Genomic DNA, 21,923 nt, shown 5'->3' with positions numbered 1-21,923 from the left:
TACCGTAGAGTGTAGGAGCTGTGTGCGGGAGGTACTGGAGCTACTGAAGAAGCCGTGCTGAGGCACTAGGTACTCATCTGCGTCCACAGCATCTTCCATGTCCTCTCCACTGATCAGACTGTGGTAGAACTTGGTGTCACTGGGGCTGGGGAGGTGCATCCGGTCGTCACCCTGGAAGAGACACACACAACTCACCATCAGTACCAAAAACACAGGCAGAAAGAATAATAGAGTAGCTAGGTGGTTGTTCACTAGCTTTACAGTGGCTGAGGGAGTCTAATAGATTTGTGTTGTGTGACTCTACAGTTATTCCTGGCAAGGAGTTAAAATGCTTACCTGGATGACAAGGTAACGTGGGGGATCCCGCGCCATCTTGGAAAACTCAGCTATCAGCTCCCGGAAACGAGGCCTGCTGTCTGCGTCGATCATCCAACATTTGACCATGATCATGTAGACGTCTATGGTACAGATGGGAGGCTGGGGGAGCCGCTCGCCTTTCTCTAGCACCCCTGCTACCTCACTGGCTGGGATGCCGTCATAGGGCTTGGTCCCAAATGTCATCAGCTCCCACGCGGTCACACCTAAACAGAGGTACAGTGAAACAGAGTCACAATCAATGACATAATTTCAGTTAAAAACTTTCATTACTGTCACACTTAATGATAGTGGCACAATCTCAGATAAAGTTTGGTCACTAGGGAAGATGACTGTTTTCATTACATTACAAGTTAGTTTTCAGAACACTCCACAGTAAACATCAGTAAGTTGGATGTGTCCTTAGGAGTGGGAGTTGTCATGTTCCGTTGGTGTTGGAGCAGTTTGAAAGGGAAAAGGAGGATGAGGAAAAGGAGAAGAGGATGGAAAGAAGGGAGGAGGAGGGCTGGCTGCTGCTACTGATGTCTTTGCCTTGTAGAGCGGAAGACACAATCCAACCTCAGAGGACAGGATCTGGAGACTGGCCCGCTGAGCATGTGTGTCTGTGTGCGTGTGTGTGTGTGTGTGCATGCTTGCGAGTGTCCAAACCGGGGGTGGTGTGTGTGTTGTTGACTTGAGAAAGTTGAGGTTTCAAAGTTTCTTTTGACAAGACATTGGGCCTCTGGGACTTGCGGTGCATATCACCGATACTAGTTAGCTGTTTCTCTCATCTCCCAGACTCTAGCAAACCAACATCCCCATTTGGACCTGACTCTAACAGATTTGCGTAAGTACATTGTCCAGAATCAATATTTATGTATCTGGAGTTACACAAGCAATGTAGTTAATTCTGACACGATGCAGCATTGACATGTTAGTGTTTTGGCAGAATGTAAAGGTATCAGTGCATTAATCCTATTAAATAGTGTATATGTAAGTTCTCCTGACTTATCATACCTCCACAGGATGCATGTTCTCCTGACTTACCATACCTCCACAGGATGCATGTTCTCCTGACTTACCATACCTCCACAGGATGCATGTTCTCCTGACTTACCGTATCTCCACAGGATGCAAGTTCTCCTGACTTACCATACCTCCACAGGATGCATGTTCTCCTGACTTACCGTATCTCCACAGGATGCATGTTCTCCTGACTTACCGTACCTCCACAGGATGCATGTTCTCCTGACTTACCGTATCTCCACAGGATGCATGTTCTCCTGACTTACCATATCTCCACAGGATGCATGTTCTCCTGACTTACCATACCTCCACAGGATGCATGTTCTCCTGACTTACCGTATCTCCACAGGATGCAAGTTCTCCTGACTTATCATATCTCCACAGGATGCATGTTCTCCTGACTTACCATATCTCCACAGGATGCAAGTTCTCCTGACTTACCATACCTCCACAGGATGCATGTTCTCCTGACTTACCATACCTCCACAGGATGCATGTTCTCCTGACTTACCATACCTCCACAGGATGCATGTTCTCCTGACTTACCGTATCTCCACAGGATGCATGTTCTCCTGACTTACCATACCTCCACAGGATGCATGTTCTCCTGACTTACCATACCTCCACAGGATGCATGTTCTCCTGACTTACCGTATCTCCACAGGATGCAAGTTCTCCTGACTTACCATATCTCCACAGGATGCAAGTTCCCTGACTTACCATATCTCCACAGGATGCATGTTCTCCTGACTTACCATACCTCCACAGGATGCATGTTCTCCTGACTTACCGTATCTCCACAGGATGCAAGTTCTCCTGACTTACCATATCTCCACAGGATGCATGTTCTCCTGACTTACCATACCTCCACAGGATGCATGTTCTCCTGACTTACCGTATCTCCACAGGATGCATGTTCTCCTGACTTACCATACCTCCACAGGATGCATGTTCTCCTGACTTACCATATCTCCACAGGATGCATGTTCTCCTGACTTACCATACCTCCACAGGATGCATGTTCTCCTGACTTACCATACCTCCACAGGATGCATGTTCTCCTGACTTACCATATCTCCACAGGATGCATGTTCTCCTGACTTACCATATCTCCACAGGATGCATGTTCTCCTGACTTACCATACCTCCACAGGATGCATGTTCTCCTGACTTACCGTATCTCCACAGGATGCATGTTCTTCTGACTTACCGTATCTCCACAGGATGCATGTTCTCCTGACTTACCTTACCTCCACAGGATGCATGTTCTCCTGACTTACCGTATCTCCACAGGATGCATGTTCTCCTGACTTACCATATCTCCACAGGATGCATGTTCTCCTGACTTACCATACCTCCACAGGATGCATGTTCTCCTGACTTACCATATCTCCACAGGATGCATGTTCTCCTGACTTACCATACCTCCACAGGATGCATGTTCTCCTGACTTACCATACCTCCACAGGATGCATGTTCACCTGACTTACCATATCTCCACAGGATGCATGTTCTCCTGACTTACCATACCTCCACAGGATGCATGTTCTCCTGACTTACCGTATCTCCACAGGATGCATGTTCTCCTGACTTACCATATCTCCACAGGATGCATGTTCTCCTGACTTACCATACCTCCACAGGATGCATGTTCTCCTGACTTACCGTATCTCCACAGGATGCATGTTCTCCTGACTTACCATACCTCCACAGGATGCATGTTCTCCTGACTTACCGTATCTCCACAGGATGCAAGTTCTCCTGACTTACCATACCTCCACAGGATGCATGTTCTCCTGACTTACCGTATCTCCACAGGATGCAAGTTCTCCTGACTTACCATATCTCCACAGGATGCATGTTCTCCTGACTTACCATACCTCCACAGGATGCATGTTCTCCTGACTTACCGTATCTCCACAGGATGCATGTTCTCCTGACTTACCATACCTCCACAGGATGCATGTTCTCCTGACTTACCGTATCTCCACAGGATGCATGTTCTCCTGACTTACCATACCTCCACAGGATGCAAGTTCTCCTGACTTACCGTATCTCCACAGGATGCATGTTCTCCTGACTTACCATATCTCCACAGGATGCATGTTCTCCTGACTTACCATACCTCCACAGGATGCATGTTCTCCTGACTTACCGTATCTCCACAGGATGCATGTTCTCCTGACTTACCGTATCTCCACAGGATGCATGTTCTCCTGACTTACCATACCTCCACAGGATGCATGTTCTCCTGACTTACCGTATCTCCACAGGATGCATGTTCTCCTGACTTACCATATCTCCACAGGATGCATGTTCTCCTGACTTACCATACCTCCACAGGATGCATGTTCTCCTGACTTACCGTATCTCCACAGGATGCATGTTCTCCTGACTTACCATACCTCCACAGGATGCATGTTCTCCTGACTTACCATACCTCCACAGGATGCATGTTCACCTGACTTACCATATCTCCACAGGATGCATGTTCTCCTGACTTACCATACCTCCACAGGATGCATGTTCACCTGACTTACCATATCTCCACAGGATGCATGTTCTCCTGACTTACCATACCTCCACAGGATGCATGTTCTCCTGACTTACCATATCTCCACAGGATGCATGTTCTCCTGACTTACCATACCTCCACAGGATGCATGTTCTCCTGACTTACCGTATCTCCACAGGATGCATGTTCTCCTGACTTACCATATCTCCACAGGATGCATGTTCTCCTGACTTACCATACCTCCACAGGATGCATGTTCTCCTGACTTACCGTATCTCCACAGGATGCATGTTCTCCTGACTTACCATACCTCCACAGGATGCATGTTCTCCTGACTTACCGTATCTCCACAGGATGCAAGTTCTCCTGACTTACCATACCTCCACAGGATGCATGTTCTCCTGACTTACCATACCGCCACAGGATGCATGTTCTCCTGACTTACCATACCTCCACAGGATGCATGTTCTCCTGACTTACCGTATCTCCACAGGATGCATGTTCTCCTGACTTACCATACCTCCACAGGATGCATGTTCTCCTGACTTACCATACCTCCACAGGATGCATGTTCTCCTGACTTACCATACCTCCACAGGATGCATGTTCTCCTGACTTACCATACCTCCACAGGATGCATGTTCTCCTGACTTACCATATCTCCACAGGATGCAAGTTCTCCTGACTTACCATACCTCCACAGGATGCATGTTCTCCTGACTTACCATACCTCCACAGGATGCATGTTCTCCTGACTTACCTTACCTCCACAGGATGCATGTTCTCCTGACTTACCATATCTCCACAGGATGCATGTTCTCCTGACTTACCATATCTCCACAGGATGCATGTTCTCCTGACTTACCTTACCTCCACAGGATGCATGTTCTCCTGACTTACCATATCTCCACAGGATGCATGTTCTCCTGACTTACCATAGCTCCACACGTCACTTTGATGTGTATATGTCCGGTAGAGGATGGACTCCAGTGCCATCCATTTGATTGGTACCTGCAGAGAAAGGGTTTTCATGACATGGGGCTCACTGTGCAAGACCAACCTGAGGTAGCTAATACTGGGCATCCTTAAGTATGTAGGTAAAGTATTGTGTTATCGATAGACTATATATAATAGGTTTGGTAAGGGATGGACATAGTAACAACATACATTATCACTATCATACAATCAAAGTAAAAGGGGATTATAATATTATATTTACACTCCAAAAAATGGGTTCTGTTACATTACTACACAGTAATTCAATTAAAATCAAATGACATGAGGAGATTGAGCAGACCTTTCCTCCATCTGCGTGGTACTCCTTCTCGTCAGAGTTGAGGAGTTTGGCCAGGCCGAAGTCAGTGATCTTGACATGCTGAGGGGTCTTCACCAGGACGTTCCTCGCTGCCAGGTCACGATGCACCAGGTGATGCTCCTCCAGGTAGCTCATCCCCTGGGATCAACCACAGGTGAAAGGTCAAATGATCTTGTATACGTCGACGGCTATACATGGGGCCTGTTCGATTACTACTGAAAATTAAGGAAGCATTCTAACAGTATTCACATTTTTCATGACTCATTGTTTGATTATGTTTTAAAGAGGTCAACAAGACGTCAAATGAGGGTTGAACTGTAGGGGTCTATTAGGAGCCTATACATTGCCATACATGGTTACACCAGACGTTCCACTGACTCCTGTTTGATTAAATACCATACACTGTGACTCATGGGTAGTCAGAAATTAGGGTCAGGAAAACTCAGGGCCTCATCATAGTCTGGGTGCCATTAATCAGTAAGTTGGATGTGTCCTTAGTAGTGGGAGCTGTCAAGTTCCATTTGTGTTGGAGCAGTTTGAAAAGGAGGATGAGGAAGTATTGGAAAATCACTGCAATTTAAAAAAACACTATCCGGTCGATGACTGTTTAATTGCAGCTTAGTCTTACCTTGGCTATCTGTACACACCAGTTGAGAAGGTACTGGGACCCGATGTTGTCCTTGTTCTCCTTGACATAGTCCAGCAGACAGCCATAGGGCATGAGCTGGGTGACCAGCTGGACTGTAGAGGTCAGGCAGATGCCCAGCAGACGACAAACATGGGGGTGGTCCACACCGGCCATCACATAGGCCTCCTAGAGTCAGATAGATACAGTACCAACATTTACTACAGGCCAAGGAGGGCATCACTACTCTGCTCCACACTAGTCATCACATTGTAGGCATTATACAAAACACACAAACAGTACAGTATACAGCATTTAGGGCTAGGGATGGTGGCATCATTCTACTGTGAGTTCATAAAACCCACACAACATGAACATTTCATATCAACTGACAGCTTGAAGACAACGACACTGGTCAGAAAAATATGTCAACTTAGTGAATACCTTTAAGAGAGCTCTTGACCTCATTTACAAGAGGACAATAGCAACATCACTGTGAAACCTCAGCTGTCCATGCACTCCATGAAGTCTAACTGAATTTTCATGACTGTCAGACCGGGGTTCAAATAGCATTTTAAATCTCTCAAATACTTGAGCCTGCCTGGAGTGCCAGGTGGGTGGAGTTTGTGCTTTTGGGACTATTCTATTGGTTCAACAATGCCAGGAAAGCTAAATCAAGCCCAGCTAAAGTATTTGAAAGATTTCCAATACTATTTCAACCCAGGTCTGGACTGTGTTTTTTAACTGCGGTTACTGGAAGAGATTCTAAATTCATTTCCAGAACACCTTAACCTTGAATTAGTATTCTCCTCCCACGCCCAACCCTGGACCAAAGCTTCTCAATGAGTTAATCCCATTTCCTACGTCCCCATCGAGGTCCCTGACTAGAAACCTGACTCCATTTTCAAGCTAAATGTTGTCATTATTTCAGCTTCTACCTAAATGGAAGAGCATGTGCTTGGAATTAGACTATTAGAGGAAACGTGACACCTAAATTGGCCAGTAACATGCAATAATACTGAGTGTATTATGCAGCTAAATTAGGTCAAAATACTAATGTCAAAATACTAATGTCAAAACATTAGTGCATGGTATGGATGACCATCAATGACTGACTGATACCAGAGTGTGCCTAACAGCACTAACTTAGACTGTATAATACCATACAGATTCTACTGTGAATTAGATATAGACTCTTTATATTTGGAGGATAACAGATTCTAACTCCCATGAACAAACATCTTTGAGTAAAGTGACAGAGTGATATGACTCACGTCCAATATCTCCTTGTTGGCTTTAGGTGATGTGGCCTCTCTTAAAACCTTGATGGCCACAGAGATCTTCACATCCTCTCCTTCAGGGACCCACAGACCCTGGATAGGACAGACCGTAGGGTTATTTAACATGATAACAGGAGAAATCTGTGTCAGTGTGTGTACTCTGATCATTTCTTTCAATCTTTTGTCGTTAGTAGAATGTGGGAATGGTAAAATAACTAATAAGGAGACAGGAGGGTGAGTGTGGATTGATGCATGATGTGGTGCATTAAATATCTGGCTGTTGTTGTAAAAACAGATGTAGATGTATCTAAAAGTGTTGGTTTATATTCAGTCTGAACATACATTCCCATAAACTCTTTACGTACAGTACCACAGTACAATCCATGAAACTGGAGTTTCCAGAATTAAATCTAGATACTGTGAGCATTTGTATTTACCTTGTAGACAGTGCCGAAGGCCCCTGATCCCAAAACTTTGATTTTCTTAAACTCTGTCTCCTTCAGGATACGGAGCAGAGCCTGGTTGGGCGCCTCCCCACTGGGGGTCAGCGGTTCAACTAACTGTAGATGCATATAAGGATGGTTTACTTTGTTCACATTGATGCACTAAGGTGATTGAATTCCAGCCCTAGAAAGCCCTTGAGGCTCAGCAGTTCAGTTTCTGCCTCTCACCTCTCTCTCCTGGAGGAGTCTTCGCAGGGTCCTCTTCTTCTTGATGTGGCGTCGTCTTAGCAACACGAAGACGGACAGGCCCATGATGAGAAAGGCCAGCATCCCGCCCACCACACCAGCTGCAATCACTGACAGCCCAGAGTTACTGAAAGGGGAACAGATGGTAACCAATCAATGCGGGCAAAATACTTACACAAATAATCAAATGTTCATTAGCTTAGTGTTTAAGTTTATGTTGAATTTGAACAGTATGTTTGTAAGTTACTATTCATGACCAGAGTCACTTGCTTACCCTTTAGACTGACAGCCTTTCAGACCAGGACCAGTACATCTGTAAACATATTAGCACATATATGTTTTTTTTATTCAAATCAAATCAAATTTTATTTGTCACATGCGCCGAATACAACAGTGAAATGCTTACTTAGGAACCCCTAACCAACAATGCAGTTTAAAGAAAATACAGATAAGAATAAGAAATAAAAGTAACAAGTAATTAAAGAGCAGCAGTAAAATAACAATAGCGAGACTATATACAGGGGGGAACCGGTACAGAGTCAATGTGAGGGGGCACCAGTTAGTTGAGGCAGTATGTACATGTAGGTAGATTATTAAAGTGACTATGCATAGATGACAACAGAGTAGCAGTGGGGGCAATGCAAATAGTCTGGGTAGCCATTTGACTAGATGTTCAAGAGTCTTATGGCTTGGGGGTAGAATCTGTATAGAAGCCTCTTGGACTTAGACTTGGCGCCGGTACCGCTTGCTATGCGGTACCGGCGAGGGTGGCTGGAGTCTTTGACCATTTTTAGGGCCTTTCGCTGACACCGCCTGGTATAGAGGTCCTAGATGGCAGGAAGCTTGGCCCCAGTGATGTACTGGGCCATTCGCACTACCCTCTGTAGTGCCTTGCAGTCGGAGGCCAAACAGTTGCCATACCAGGCAGCGATGCAACCAGTCAGGATGCTCTCGGTGGTGCAGCTGTAAAACCTTTTGAGGATCTGAGCACCTATGCCAAATCTTTTCAGTCTCCTGAGGGGGACTGAGGTTTTGTTGTGCCCTCTTCATGACTGTCTTGGTGTGCTTGGACCATGTTAGTTTGTTGGTGATGTGGACTCCAAGGAACTTTAAGCTCTCAACCTGCTCCACTGCAGCCCCAACGATGAGATTGGCGGCGTGCTCAGTCCTCTTTTTCCTGTAGTCCACAATCATCTCCTTTGTCTTGATCACGTTGACGGAGAGATTGTTGTCCTGGCACCACACGGCCAGATCTCTGACCTCCTCCCTATCGGCTGTCTTGTCGTTGTCGGTGATCAGGCCTGCTGTCATCTGCAAACTTAATGATGGTGTTGGAGTCATGCCTGGCCGTGCAGTCATGAGTGAACAGGGAGTACAGGAGGGGACTGAGCACGCACCCCTGAGGGGCCCCTGTGTTGAGGATCAGTGTGGGGAATGTGTTGTTACCTACCCTTACCACCTTGGGGGCGGCCCGTCAGGAAGTCCAGGATCCAGTTGCAGAGGGAGGTGTTTATTGCCAGGGTCCTTAGCTTAGTGATGAGCTTAGAGGGCACTATGGTGTTGAAAGCTGAGCTATAGTCAATAAATAGCATTCTCACATAGGTGTTCTTTTTGTCCAGGTGGGAAAGGGCAGTGTGGAGTGCAATAGAGATTGCATCATTGGGGCGGTATGCAAATTGGAGTGGGTCTAGGGTTTATGGGATGATGGTGTTGTGAGCCATGACCAGCCTTTCAAAGCACTTCATGGCTACAGACGTGAGTGCTACGGGTCGGTAGTCATTTAGGCAGGTTACCATAGTGTTCTTGGGCACAGGCACTATGGTGGTCTGCTTAATACATGTTGGTATTACAGACTCGGACAGGGAGATGTTGAAAATGTCAGTGAAGACACTTTCCAGTTGGCCTGCGCATGCTCGCAGTACACGTCCTGGTAATCCATCTAGCCCTGCGGCCTTGTGAATGTTGACCTGTTTAAAGGTCTTACTCACATCGGCTTGTGAAGAGCGTGATCACAGTCTATCAGAACAGCTGGTGCTCTTATGCATGTTTCAGTGTTACTTGCCTCGAAGAGAGCATAGAAGTAGTTTAGCTCATCTGGTAGGTTTGTGTCACTGGGCAGATCTCGGCTGTGCTTCCCTTTGTAGTCTGTAATGGTTTGCCAGCCCTACCATATCTGACGAGCGTCAGAGCCGGTGTAGTACGATTTGAATATTGGTCCTGTATTGACACTCTGCCTGTTTGATGGTTCATCGGAGGGCATAGCGGGATTTGTTATAAGCTTCCGGGTTAGAGTCCCGCTCCTTGAAAGCGGTAGCTCTAGCCTTTAGCTCAGTGTGCATGCTGCCTGTAATCCATTAAATCTGTTTGGGGTATGTACGTACGGTCACTGTGGGGACGAGGTTATGCACTTATTGATGAAGCCAATGACTGATGTGGTGTACTCCACAATGCCATCGGAGGAATCGCGGAACATATTTCAGTCTGTGCTAGCAAAACAGTCCTATAGCTTAGCATCTGCTTCATCTGACCACTTTTTTATTTATCTAGTCACTGGTGATTCCTGCTTGAATTTTTGCTTTTATGCAGGAATCATGAGGATAGAATTATGGTCAGATTTGCCAAATGGAGGGCGAAGGAGAGCTTTTTATGCGTCTCTATGTGTGGAGTAAAGGTGGTCCAGGGTTTTTTTCCTTCTGGTTGCACATTTAACATGCTGGTAGAAATTTGGTGAACAGTAATTATGTTCCCCTGCATTAAAGTCCCCTGCTACTAGGAGCGCCGCCTCTGGGTGAGCGTTTTCTTGTTTGCTTATGGCGGAATACAGCTAATTCAATTCTGTCTTAGTGCCAGCCTCAGTCTGTGGTGGTATGTAAACAGCTACGAAGAATACAGATAAACTCTCTCAGTTGGTAGTGTGGTCTACAGCTTATCATGAGATACTCTACCAAAGGTAAGCAATAGCTCGAGACCTCCTTAGATATCGTGCACCAACTGTTATTTACATAAATACATAGTCCGCCGCCCCTTGTCTTACCAGACGCTGCTGTTCTATTCTGCCGATACAGCGTATAACCAGCCAGCTGAATGTTGATATTGTCGCTGTTCAGCCACGACTCCGTGAAGCATTAGATGTTACAGCAGCTTGATGTTACAGTAGTTTAATCTTCCGCGTATCTCGTTGATTTTATTCTCCAAGGATTGCACATTTGCTAGCAGAATGAAGGGAAGTGGGTGTTTATTCGATCGCCTACAAATTTTCAGAAGGCAGCCTGCCCTTCGGCCCCTCTTTCTTTGCCTCCTCTTCACGCAGACCACGGAGATCGGGGCATTTTCCCGAGGATGCAGCATATCCTTCGTGTCGAGCTCATCAGAGTATTGAAAGGAAAATAATAATTCTGCTAGTTCGTGGTGAGTAATCGCAGTCCTGATGTATAGAAGTTATTTTTGGTGATAAGAGACGGTAGCGGCAACATTATATACAAAATAAGTTAAAAAAATAAGTTACAAACAACGCAAATAAAAAAACAATCGGCTGGGGGCACGTAAAACATCTGCCTTCTTCTCCGGCGCCATTTGTGTATTTGTGAATTATTAATGTATTTATGCGGTTGTGACAGATGCCCTTACTTACCCCTCGGTACAGTTCTGGTGGCACAGCTGGCACACCTTCATCTTATCTGCATATTTCCAGATGAAGGTGTTCTTGCCCCCAGCCACCCCTCTAGGGCACCACGGGACACAGTTGTCTCCATCTTTGAAGTTGGCACACCGGGTACACTGCTCATGACCCTGAAAGAGAGGAGGATAGCAAGACAATGTATTACATACACATCTAAAGAAACATTCTAAGGAAACAGCCCTACTGTGCTGAGATGTAGAATCATTAACAAACACAAGCAGTGTGCCAACTTCAAAGATGGCGACAACTGTGTCCCGGGGTGCTCACATGCTAATATGTTTACAGATGTACTGATCCTGGTCTGAAAGGCTGCCAGTCTAAAGGGTAAGCAAATGACTCTGCAATAGAATGCCAGAGAAATACATTGTGCCTATTGTTCTGGGACATAGCATGGAGAGAGACACAAACTGCTACAGATTATAGGGAGAGAGACATCCCACTGGTCAAAAACTGGTTGAATCAACGTTGTTTCCACCTCATTTCAACAACAAACTTCTGTGTGATGATGTTGAATCAACTTGGAAAACTGATTCCAATGACATGTTGACATGTTTTGTTTCATGTTGATTTTTTTTCTGTTGGTTAACAACTCAACCAAATGTAAATCAAAACTAGATGTTGAAAATACATCTATGCCCAGTGGGATACTTCTTCATAGTATATTATAGTGACACATACTACTACATAGTACACTACAGTTCAGAAGTTTGGGCTCACTTAGAAATGGCCTCAAGTCCTCAACTGGCAGTTTCATTAAATAGTACCCACAAAACACCAGTCTCAACGTCAACAGTGAAAAGGTGACTCCAGGATGCTGGCCTTCTAGGCAGAGTTCCTCTGTCCAGTGTGTATTATTTTGCCCATCTTAATATGTTCTTTTTATTAGTCTGAGACATGGCTTTTTCTTTGCAACTCTGCCTAGAAGTCCAGCCTCCCGGAGTCGCCTCTTCCCAGTTGACGTTGAGATGGGTGTTTTGCGGGTACTATTTAATGAAGCTGCCAGTTAAGGACTTGTGAGTTGTCTGTTTCTCAAACTAGACACTCTAATGTACTTGTCCTCTTGCTCAGTTGTGCACCGGGGCCTCCCACTCCTCTTTTTATTCTGGTTAGAGACAATTTGCATTATTCTGTGACTGGAGTAGTACACAGCGCTGTATGAGATCTTCAGTTTCTTGGCAATTTCTCGCATGGAATAGCCTTCATTTCTCAGAACGAGAATAGACTGATGGGTTTCAGAAGAAAGTTATTTGTTTCTGGCCATTTTGAACCTGTAATCGAACCCACAAATGCTGATGCTCCAGACACTCAACTAGTCTAAAGAAGGCCAGTTTTATTGCTTCTTTAATTAGCACAACCGTTTTCAGCTGTGCTAACATAATTGCAAAAGGGTTTTCGAATTATCCATTAGTCTTTTAAAATTATAAACTTGGATTAGCTAACACAACGTGCCATTGGAACACAGGAGTGATGGTTTCTGATAATGGGCCTCGGTACGCCTATGTAGATATTCCATAAAACATCTTCCGTTTCCAGCTACAATAGTCATTTACACCATTAACAATGTCTACACTGTATTTCTGATCAATTTGATGTTATTTTAATGGACAAAAAATGTGCTTTTCTTTCAAAAACAAGGACATTTCTTTGTGACCCCAAACTTTTGAACGGTAGTGTATATTATATTACAGAGACTGCACTGACGTAGCATATATAAGAGACACACATACTGGTCCAGAGCAGGTCTGGGTCCCATTGAGGAGCTGACACTCAAGGTGACACTCCCAACACGTCTTATTCACTTCAGTCTCCCGTGGCTCCCTGCAACAATTAGGACACATGATAGCATGAAGCATATTTCCACTAGCCTGGTCCCATATCGGTTTGTGCCATCTTGCCAACTCCTCTAGTCACTGTCCCATAGGAGTTGGTAAGATAGGGACCAGGCTATATTTCTATTGGTTGAACATTTAATTTCAGATGGTTGCATTTGCAGTGAAATACTTGATCCCGTTCCTCATAGCAGTAGTTAAATTGTAAGCAAGGTTGATGCTCAATGTTTGACAGAGGAGAGGACTCCCAAAGTTAAACAGCTATGAGTTAAGTGATTCCATTCCAGCTGAGAGAACTTTCTTCATTACCAAAAGTGAACAATTCTACTGTAGGTACTGTCTTACTACCTTCCTTAGATATACTCCATCTGTTTTTACTGTTAAATGCCATGCAACATCGTTTCATGCAACATTTTCTTGCAAAATACCCGTTTTTCTTTGCCAAGTATACAACAAGTTACTTTCACTTTTCCTCCCTGCTTCAGCTACAGAATCAGGTTACAATGTCTCCTCTCACCCCTCCAGTAGGTTACAATGGCTCCTCTTTCACCCCTCCAGTAGGTTACAATGGCTCCTCTCTCACCCCTCCAGTAGGTTACAATGGCTCCTTATCTCACCCCTCCAGTAGGTTACAATGGCTCCTCTCTCACCCCTCCAGTAGGTTGCAATGGCTCCTCTCTCACCCTTCCAGTAGGTTACAATGGCTCCTCTCTCACCCCTCCAGTAGGGTACAATGGCTCCTCTCTCACCCCTCCAGTAGGTTACAATGGCTCCTTATCTCACCCCTCCAGTAGGTTACAATGGCTCCTCTCTCACCCCTCCAGTAGGGTACAATGGCTCCTCTCACCCCTCCAGTAGGTTACAATGGCTCCTCTCTCACCCCTCCAGTAGGTTACAATGGCTCCTCTCTCACCCCTCCAGTAGGTTACAATGGCTCCTTATCTCACCCCTCCAGTAGGTTACAATGGATCCTCTCTCACCCCTCCAGTAGGTTACAATGGCTCCTTATCTCACCCCTCCAGTAGGTTACAATGGCTCCTCTCTCACCCCTCCAGTAGGGTACAATGGCTCCTCTCTCACCCCTCCAGTAGGTTACAATGACTCATCTCTCACCCCTCCAGTAGGGTACAATGGCTCCTTATCTCACCCCTCCAGTAGGTTACAATGGCTCCTCTCTCACCCCTCCAGTAGGTTACAATGGCTCCTCTCTCACCCCTCCAGTAGGTTACAATGGCTCCTTATCTCACCCCTCCAGTAGGTTACAATGGCTCCTTATCTCACCCCTCCAGTAGGTTACAATGGCTCCTTATCTCATCCCTCCAGTAGGTTACAATGGCTCCTTATCTCACCCCTCCAGTAGGTTACAATGGCTCCTCTCTCACCCCTCCAGTTACAATGGCTCCTCTGTCACCCCTCCAGCAGGTTACAATGACTCATCTCTCACCCTCCAGTAGGTTACAATGGCTCCTCTCTCACCCCTCCAGTAGGTTACAATGGCTCTTATCTCACCCCTCCAGTAGGTTACAATGGCTCCTTATCTCACCCCTCCAGTAGGTTACAATGGCTCCTTATCTCACCCCTCCAGTAGGTTACAATGGCTCCTTATCTCACCCCTCCAGTAGGTTACAATGGCTCCTTATCTCATCCCTCCAGTAGGTTACAATGGCTCCTTATCTCACCCCTCCAGTAGGTTACAATGGCTCCTCTCTCACCCCTCCAGTAGGTTACAATGGCTCCTCTCTCACCCCTCCAGTAGGTTACAATGGCTCCTTATCTCACCACTCCAGTAGGTTACAATGGGGAACAGATAGGGGCTCCTCTCACCCCTCCAGTAGGTTGCAGGAGTCGACACAGCTTCCTGCTCGGCTGTAGTCCTGACAGGCGAAACACATGGTAGGTCCAGGACCCCAGCAGCCATCTCTGGTACACATCCTGTCACACGTGCTGTTCTGCATCCCTGCAAACACACATACAGACGCATACTATAGATAGGCCCAAAACATTGTCAAAGACTCCAGTCACCCAAGCCTTAACTGTTCTCTTCTACCGCACATCACGGTCCAAAAGGCTCCTTAACAGCTTCTACCCCCAAGCCATAAAACTGCTGAACAATTAATTAAAATGGCCACCTGGACTATTTACATTGACCCCCCCCCCTCCTTTGATTTTACACTGCTGCTACTCGCTGTTTATTATCTACGGTATGCATAGTCACTTTACCTCTACCTACCTCGACTAACCTTTACTACAGCACATCGACTCGGTTACCGGAACCCCCTGTATATAGCCTCGTTATTGTTATTTTATTGTGCTACTTTTATTTTTTTTAATTACTTTATTTGATTTAGTAAATCTTTTCTTAACTCTATTTCTTGAACAGCATTGTTGGTGAAGTGCTTGTAAGTAAGCATTTCACCTGTTGTATTCGGAGCATTTGACAAATAACATTTGATATCAATACAAAATCAGTTTGAACCCTTTTCTCTTTTCACACAACCCTGCACAAGCAACAAGCTAGCGTTCATTTCCTTTCTCCCACAATAACACTCCATCATCATTGCATTCTGTATCTATCACAGTTTTATTACCACAACAATAGAGGGTAAATATTATCTCAGAGCCACTCATATCCCAGTGTAACCATTCGTTTAGTAAGACCCGAACATGTTATCGCTCATTTGTCATGGGTTTGAGCAGATATGATGGTGTTCACTCCTGGTGTTTGTTGTGTATCTCTTGTTTGTTAGTGTTCACTTTTTTTCTGTTATGTGACCACAAAAATCTATAAAAATGTTAATCATAAAAAAATGACTGAATGATTTACCGCAGTCGGCTGCGTCGGCGTTGTTCTCCAGCCGGGCGGTCTGAGTGTCGGACTTGAACAACTCCTTCCAGTGGTGATTCTTGGTGTAGCAGAGGTTGGGGTTTTTTGCAATGACCACGTCTCCGTCACTGATCTCCTTCAGGTTACGCAGCCCCAGGTGGGTGATGGTTAACTGGGTTATGGCCAAGCTCAACAGAACACTGAGAACAGAGAGAGGGAGAGAGAGAGGAGTTAAAGGGATATTGAATGAGTCACATCAACTCATTCACGGTCAGTGGCACACTGTAGTAGAGGCTGAGGTTTAGAGAGAGGCCAGGAACAGTGATCTTACCGCTTGGTCCGTCCACGGATGATCTCCAGGTTCTCAAATGGACTGAGGGACGTCATGTTCTCAGGCCAGTTCTGAATCAGCAAGTACCCTGGAAGATGAATAGATGTTTTTGTAATAATCGTGAAAAGTGCACTTTAGTCTGATTTGAACTGCCATGGCTCTATTCTTACCGGTAATTTCTCTAACTGTCTTGAAAACTTCTAGCTTGGCCGGATCCATCTTAGGTGCTTTGGTGAACGTGTCCCTGTGAATAGCAATAACAACTGTGACATGCATCTGTCATATTTGTGAAGTTCACAATACAAAGGTTAGAAATGATCTATGATGTTTCTACAATTTCAAAAGACCTTAATGTGCTCACTACTTACCCATGGATAGATGTGTAGATAATAGCAATGTTCCCATTGATTTTGGTACAGTTTTTAAATGTGTCAATGTTGGTGGCATTAATTGACAGAATATTGGCAAGTTTTCCCATTCCAAGTCCATTGCAAACTGTGAAAATTAGTAACATATTAATAAAAACAAATGTAGCTATTAATTTCTTGACACACAGAAAAAATAGTTTGAGAAATCACAAGCCCCCCAAAAAACAGAAGACTAGTGCAGTACATCAGGTTAAAATACATTTTTATTCAATAAGTAAAATTCAAAAATCGGAAAATCCTCTATTGGAAATAAAATGGTATTGAACACAACCCTGCAGTGCATCTTTGGGGAATAACACTGGGGTGAACTTGATGTTATAGAGAGGCACATTCATGCAGTATCATCGTGAATGCTATAATCCCTGCCATCAGAATATATAGTAGGAGCTGTAGCATTATTAACTACCTTTGGGGCACAGTCCATCACACTTCTTGCACTTCCTGACCCCTCCCTCGTCCACCTCGTATGTGTCACCACTGCATGTCCGAACGCACGCTCCATGGTCCGTCACCACATAGTTATCTGAGGAGGGAAAAAAATCAAAAATGATTATATTCTAAGAGTACACAATCAGCACTCATTAATCATATAAATATGGTTCTAAAATCAAGTCAAATTAAAAACAATACAAATTTAAAAAATCTAATTTCTTCAAAGGAATAAAACTATGAAAATATATAATAAACCTATACAATGGAATACTGCAGGACAGTATTTTAGGCATGCCCTAAAACTACAACATTTTCTTTCCTCGCTTATGCAGTTTATGATTAAACTCAGTCTGACACAGACTGACTGACACGAACACCAGGCTAGAGGGACCATGTGGCCCCTTGTTTAAAATACCAGATCTGAACATTTCACATCACTGAGACTCATACAGTACCAGTCAAAAGTTTAGACCTACTCATTCAAGGGTTTTCTTTATTTTTACTATTTTCTACATTGTAGAATAAAAGTGAACAATTCAAAATTATGAAGTTAGTGTTAAACAAATGAAAATATATTTTCGTTTTTAGATTCTTAAAAGTAGCCACCCATTGCCTTGATGACAGCTTTGCACACTCTTGGCATTCTCTCAGCCAGCTTCATTTGAACTGCTTTTCCAACAGTCTTGAAGGAGTTCCCACATATGCTGAGCACATGTTGGCTGCTTTTCCTGACAGTGTTACCAGCAAAGCACCCCCACACCATCACACCTCCTCCTCCATGCTTCACAGTGGAAACCACACATGCGGAAATCATCCGTCACCTTCTCTGCGTCTCACAAAGACACGGCGGTTGGAAACAAATCTCTCATTTGGACTCATCAGACCAAAGGACAGATTTCCACCAGTCTAATGTCCATTGCTCGTGTTTCTTGGCCCAAGCAAGTCTCTTTTTCTTATTGCTGTCCTTTAGTAGTGGTTTCTTTGCAGCAATTTGACCATGAAGGCCTGATTCACACAGTCTCCTCTGAACAGTTGATGTTGAGATGTCTGTTACTTGAACTTTGTGAAACATTTATTTGGCCTGCAATTTCTGAGGCTAGTAATTAATGAATTCTGGGTCTTCCTTTCCTGTGGGGTTCTCATGAGAGCCAGTTTCATCATAGCGCTTAATGGGTTATGCCAGTGGTGTAAAGTACTTCAATAAAAATACTTTAAAGTACTACTTTAGTAGTTTTTTGGGGGGGTCTGTACTATTTATATTTTGACTACTTTTACTTCACTACATTCCCAAAGAAAATTATGTACTTTTTACCCCCTGACACCCAAAAGTACTTGTTACATTTCGAATGCTTAGCAGGACAGAAAATGGTCCAATTGCCACACTTATCAAGAGAACATCCCTGGTCATCCCTACTGCCTCTGATCTGGCGGACTCAAGAAACACAAATGCTTTGTTTTTAAATTATGTCTGAGTGTTGGAGTGTGACCCTGGCTATTCATTAATAAGGATTTTCTTAAATTCTTACTTTTACTTTTTATACTTACAGTTGAAGTCGGAAGTTTACATTCACCTTAGCCAAATACATTTAAACTCAGTTTTTCACAATTCCTGACATTTAATCCTAGTAAGAATTCCCTGTCTTAGGTCAGTTAGGATCACCACTTTATTTTAAGAATGTGAAATGTCAGAATAATGGTTGAGAGAATGATTTATTTCAGGGAATTTATTTTATCACATTCCCAGTGGGTCAGAAGTTTACCATACACTCAATTAGCATTTGGTAGCATTGCCTTTAAAATTGTTGAACTTGGGTCAAATGTTTCAGGTAGCCTTCCACAAGTTTCCCACAATAAGTTGGGTGAATTTTGGCCCATTCCTCCTGACAGAGCTGGTGTAACTGTCAGGTTTGTAGGCCTCCTTGCTCGCACATGCTTTTTCAGAAGCCATTTTTCTACAACTATGGAAGTATGCTTGGGGTCATAGTCCATTTGGAACACCCATTTGTGACCAAGCTTTAACTTCCTGACTGATGTCTTGAGATGTTGCTTCAATATATCCACATAATTTTCCTTCCTCATGATGCCAAACAGTTCTATTTTTGTTTCATCAGACCAAAAGTACAATCTTTGTCCCCATTTGCAGTTGCAAACCGTAGTCTGGCTTTTTTTATGGCGGTTTTGGAGCAGTGGCTTCTTCCTTGCTTAGCGTCCTTTCAGGTTATGTCGATATAGGACTCGTTTTACTGTGGATATAGATACTTTTGTACCCGTTTCCTCTAGCATCTTCACAAGGTCCTTTGCTGTTGTTCTGGGATTGATTTGCACTTTTCACACCAAAGTATGTTCATCTCTAGGAGACAGAACGCGTCTCCTTCCTGAGCGGTATGACGGCTGCGTGGTCCCATGGTATTTATACTTGCGTACTATTGTTTGTACAGATGAACATGGTCCTGTTAGGCATTTGGAAATAGCTCCCAATGATGAACCAGACTTGTGGAGGTCTACAACTTTTTTTCCTGATGTTTTTGCTGATTTCTTTTGATGTTCCCATGATGAAATACATCCACATGAACACCTCCAATTGACTCAAATGATGTCAATTAGCCTATCAGAAGCTGCTAAAGCCATGACATAATTTTCTGTAATTTTCCAAGCTGTTTAAAAGCAGTCAACTTAGTGTATGTAAACTTCAGACCCACTGGAATTGTGATACAGTGAATGATACGTGAAATAATCTGTCTGTAAACAATTGTTGTAAAAATTACTTGTGTCATGCACAAAGTAGATGTCCTAACTGACTTGCCAAAACTATAGTTTGTTAACAAGAAATTTGTGGAGTGGTTGGAAAAACAAGTTTTAATGACTCCAACCTAAGTGTATGTAAACTACCAACTTCAACTGGAAGTATATTTTAGCAACTACATTTACTTTTGATACTTAAGTATATTTAAAACCAAATACTTTTATACTTTTACTCAACTAGTATTTTACTGGGTGACTTTCACTGGAGTCATTTTCTATGCAGATATCTTTAAATGTACTCAAGTATGAGATTTGAGTACTTTTTCCACCACTGTTTTTTTGCAACTGCACTTGAAGAAATGTTCAAAGTTATAGAAATGTTCCAGATTGACTGACCTTCATTTCTTAAAGTAATATTGGACTGTCATTTTTCTTTGCTTATTTGAGCTGTTCTTGCCATAATAAGGACTTGTAATCATATAGGGCTATCTTCTGTATACCACCCATACCTTGTCACAACATAACTGATTGGCTCAAATGCATTAAGGACAGAAATTCCACAAAGGTTTAAATAAAGCACACCTGTTGTCTGAAATGGACTCATGAAGCTGGTTGAGAGAATGCCAAGAGTGTGCAAAGCTGTCATCAAGGCAAAGGATGGTTACTTTGAAGAATCACAAATATAAAATATATTTTGATTTGTTTAACACTGTTTTGGTTACTACATGATTCCAAATGTGTTATTTCATAGTTTTGATGTCATCACTATTATTCTACAATGTAGAAAATAGTCAAAAAGAAAGAAAAACCCTTGTGTCCAAACTTTTGACTGGTACTGTATGTGTTGTCTGTAGACCTGGTTGAAGCCCCCTCTGTGTACAGTTTATAAACCTGGGCTTCCCAGTCCTGGTCCTGGAGGGCCAAAACACGTCTGGTTTTTGTTTCTACCTGGTAGTTAATTGCACTATTTGAGTAACTCAAGTTGAAGACATACCTGGGTACTGCAGGATGCCATTAGTAACTAAATGATGATCCGTATAACTTATTTTGTGTGTAATTGTAAAGCTCAAGGAGACACATCTGGTGTATTAGAAGCAGCTATTGGTACCATGATTGTCTTCTAATATTTGATTTATTTACATGAAGATTGCCAATTTTCCATTCACTATAATGGGGATCCTGTTTTCTGCTAACAATGCCTGCTGTACCACAGTCAGCTTTGAACTTCTGTGGCTTCAATGAGACGGAGGAGTCGTTCTCCCCTGGTCCCAGGTCTGAATTAGTCCGTGATTAGGAGAGGATGAAAACCAGAAGTGTTTCGTCCCTCCAGTACCAGGATGGGGCAGCCATGTTCTAAACAATCCTTATATCATTTATCCTATACTGCAGCCTCATAGAGGAGGTAATGGGGGGACATGGAGGGGACACGGAGGGCCATGGGGGTTTTCTTACGAGGACAAGTCTTGACGCAGGTGGCCCCAAAGTTGTACTTCCCGTCTGGGTTGTTGACCAATTGGTGAAGGTTACGGTCGTAGAGCAGGAGGCGGGGACACGAGTCTTTACACATCCCATCATCCTGAAAGTCACGGCAGGCCTACGACATCAAAGAGGGTTGTGTTTATTAGGCACCAAACAGAAGAAAACTGACTGACACGGGGAGGGACAACCTGAACTTGTCCAATAGGAAATGTTTGTTTTCACTTTCCATTGCAAAATGTTTTAAATGGCCTAATCACAGTGCTTGACTTGGACAATAGGTTTGGGTACCGGTACTGTTTATATTTAGGTGCAGGAGCTCCGCAATACTTTTGAGCTAATATTCTACGAAGAGGAACAGGAGCTCAAACAGTAGAA

General features: G+C 43.8%; 1 protein-coding gene and 1 long non-coding RNA gene across 15 annotated transcripts in view; one reads left to right on the top strand and one right to left on the bottom strand.

Annotated features, from left to right (window-relative positions):
- LOC118401938 (epidermal growth factor receptor-like) overlaps window positions 1-21,923 on the bottom strand; it is an 81,664-nt gene that overhangs the window by 6,494 nt on the left and 53,247 nt on the right. The window contains exons 7-24 of the mRNA XM_052476719.1: window positions 21,522-21,663; window positions 17,302-17,418; window positions 16,836-16,962; window positions 16,638-16,711; window positions 16,468-16,555; window positions 16,137-16,336; window positions 15,137-15,269; window positions 13,211-13,301; window positions 11,436-11,593; window positions 8,079-8,117; window positions 7,787-7,931; window positions 7,553-7,675; window positions 7,110-7,208; window positions 5,839-6,024; window positions 5,193-5,348; window positions 4,831-4,906; window positions 337-581; window positions 4-171 (exon numbers count right to left, since the gene is read on the bottom strand). Of these exons, the coding sequence (XP_052332679.1) occupies window positions 4-171; window positions 337-581; window positions 4,831-4,906; window positions 5,193-5,348; window positions 5,839-6,024; window positions 7,110-7,208; window positions 7,553-7,675; window positions 7,787-7,931; window positions 8,079-8,117; window positions 11,436-11,593; window positions 13,211-13,301; window positions 15,137-15,269; window positions 16,137-16,336; window positions 16,468-16,555; window positions 16,638-16,711; window positions 16,836-16,962; window positions 17,302-17,418; window positions 21,522-21,663 (2,367 nt within the window). The remainder of the gene's footprint in view (window positions 1-3; window positions 172-336; window positions 582-4,830; window positions 4,907-5,192; window positions 5,349-5,838; window positions 6,025-7,109; window positions 7,209-7,552; window positions 7,676-7,786; window positions 7,932-8,078; window positions 8,118-11,435; window positions 11,594-13,210; window positions 13,302-15,136; window positions 15,270-16,136; window positions 16,337-16,467; window positions 16,556-16,637; window positions 16,712-16,835; window positions 16,963-17,301; window positions 17,419-21,521; window positions 21,664-21,923) is intronic.
- Window positions 13,873-15,010, top strand: LOC127911013 (uncharacterized). Of its 14 annotated transcripts, none has more exons than XR_008077350.1 (5): window positions 13,873-13,973; window positions 14,040-14,106; window positions 14,171-14,337; window positions 14,537-14,604; window positions 14,833-15,010. It is a non-coding gene; the product is annotated as an uncharacterized LOC127911013 (long non-coding RNA). The 14 variants fall into 14 exon arrangements; XR_008077347.1 differs by having other exon boundaries at window positions 13,896-14,106; window positions 14,171-14,270; window positions 14,304-14,403; XR_008077353.1 differs by having other exon boundaries at window positions 13,896-14,072; window positions 14,204-14,236; window positions 14,471-14,604.

Source organism: Oncorhynchus keta, chromosome 23 (genome assembly GCF_023373465.1).
Source record: "Oncorhynchus keta strain PuntledgeMale-10-30-2019 chromosome 23, Oket_V2, whole genome shotgun sequence".
Taxonomy (NCBI): Eukaryota; Metazoa; Chordata; class Actinopteri; order Salmoniformes; family Salmonidae; genus Oncorhynchus; species Oncorhynchus keta.
Note: the sequence above shows the minus strand (reverse complement) of the source record. Positions and strands in the feature narration are given on the sequence as shown.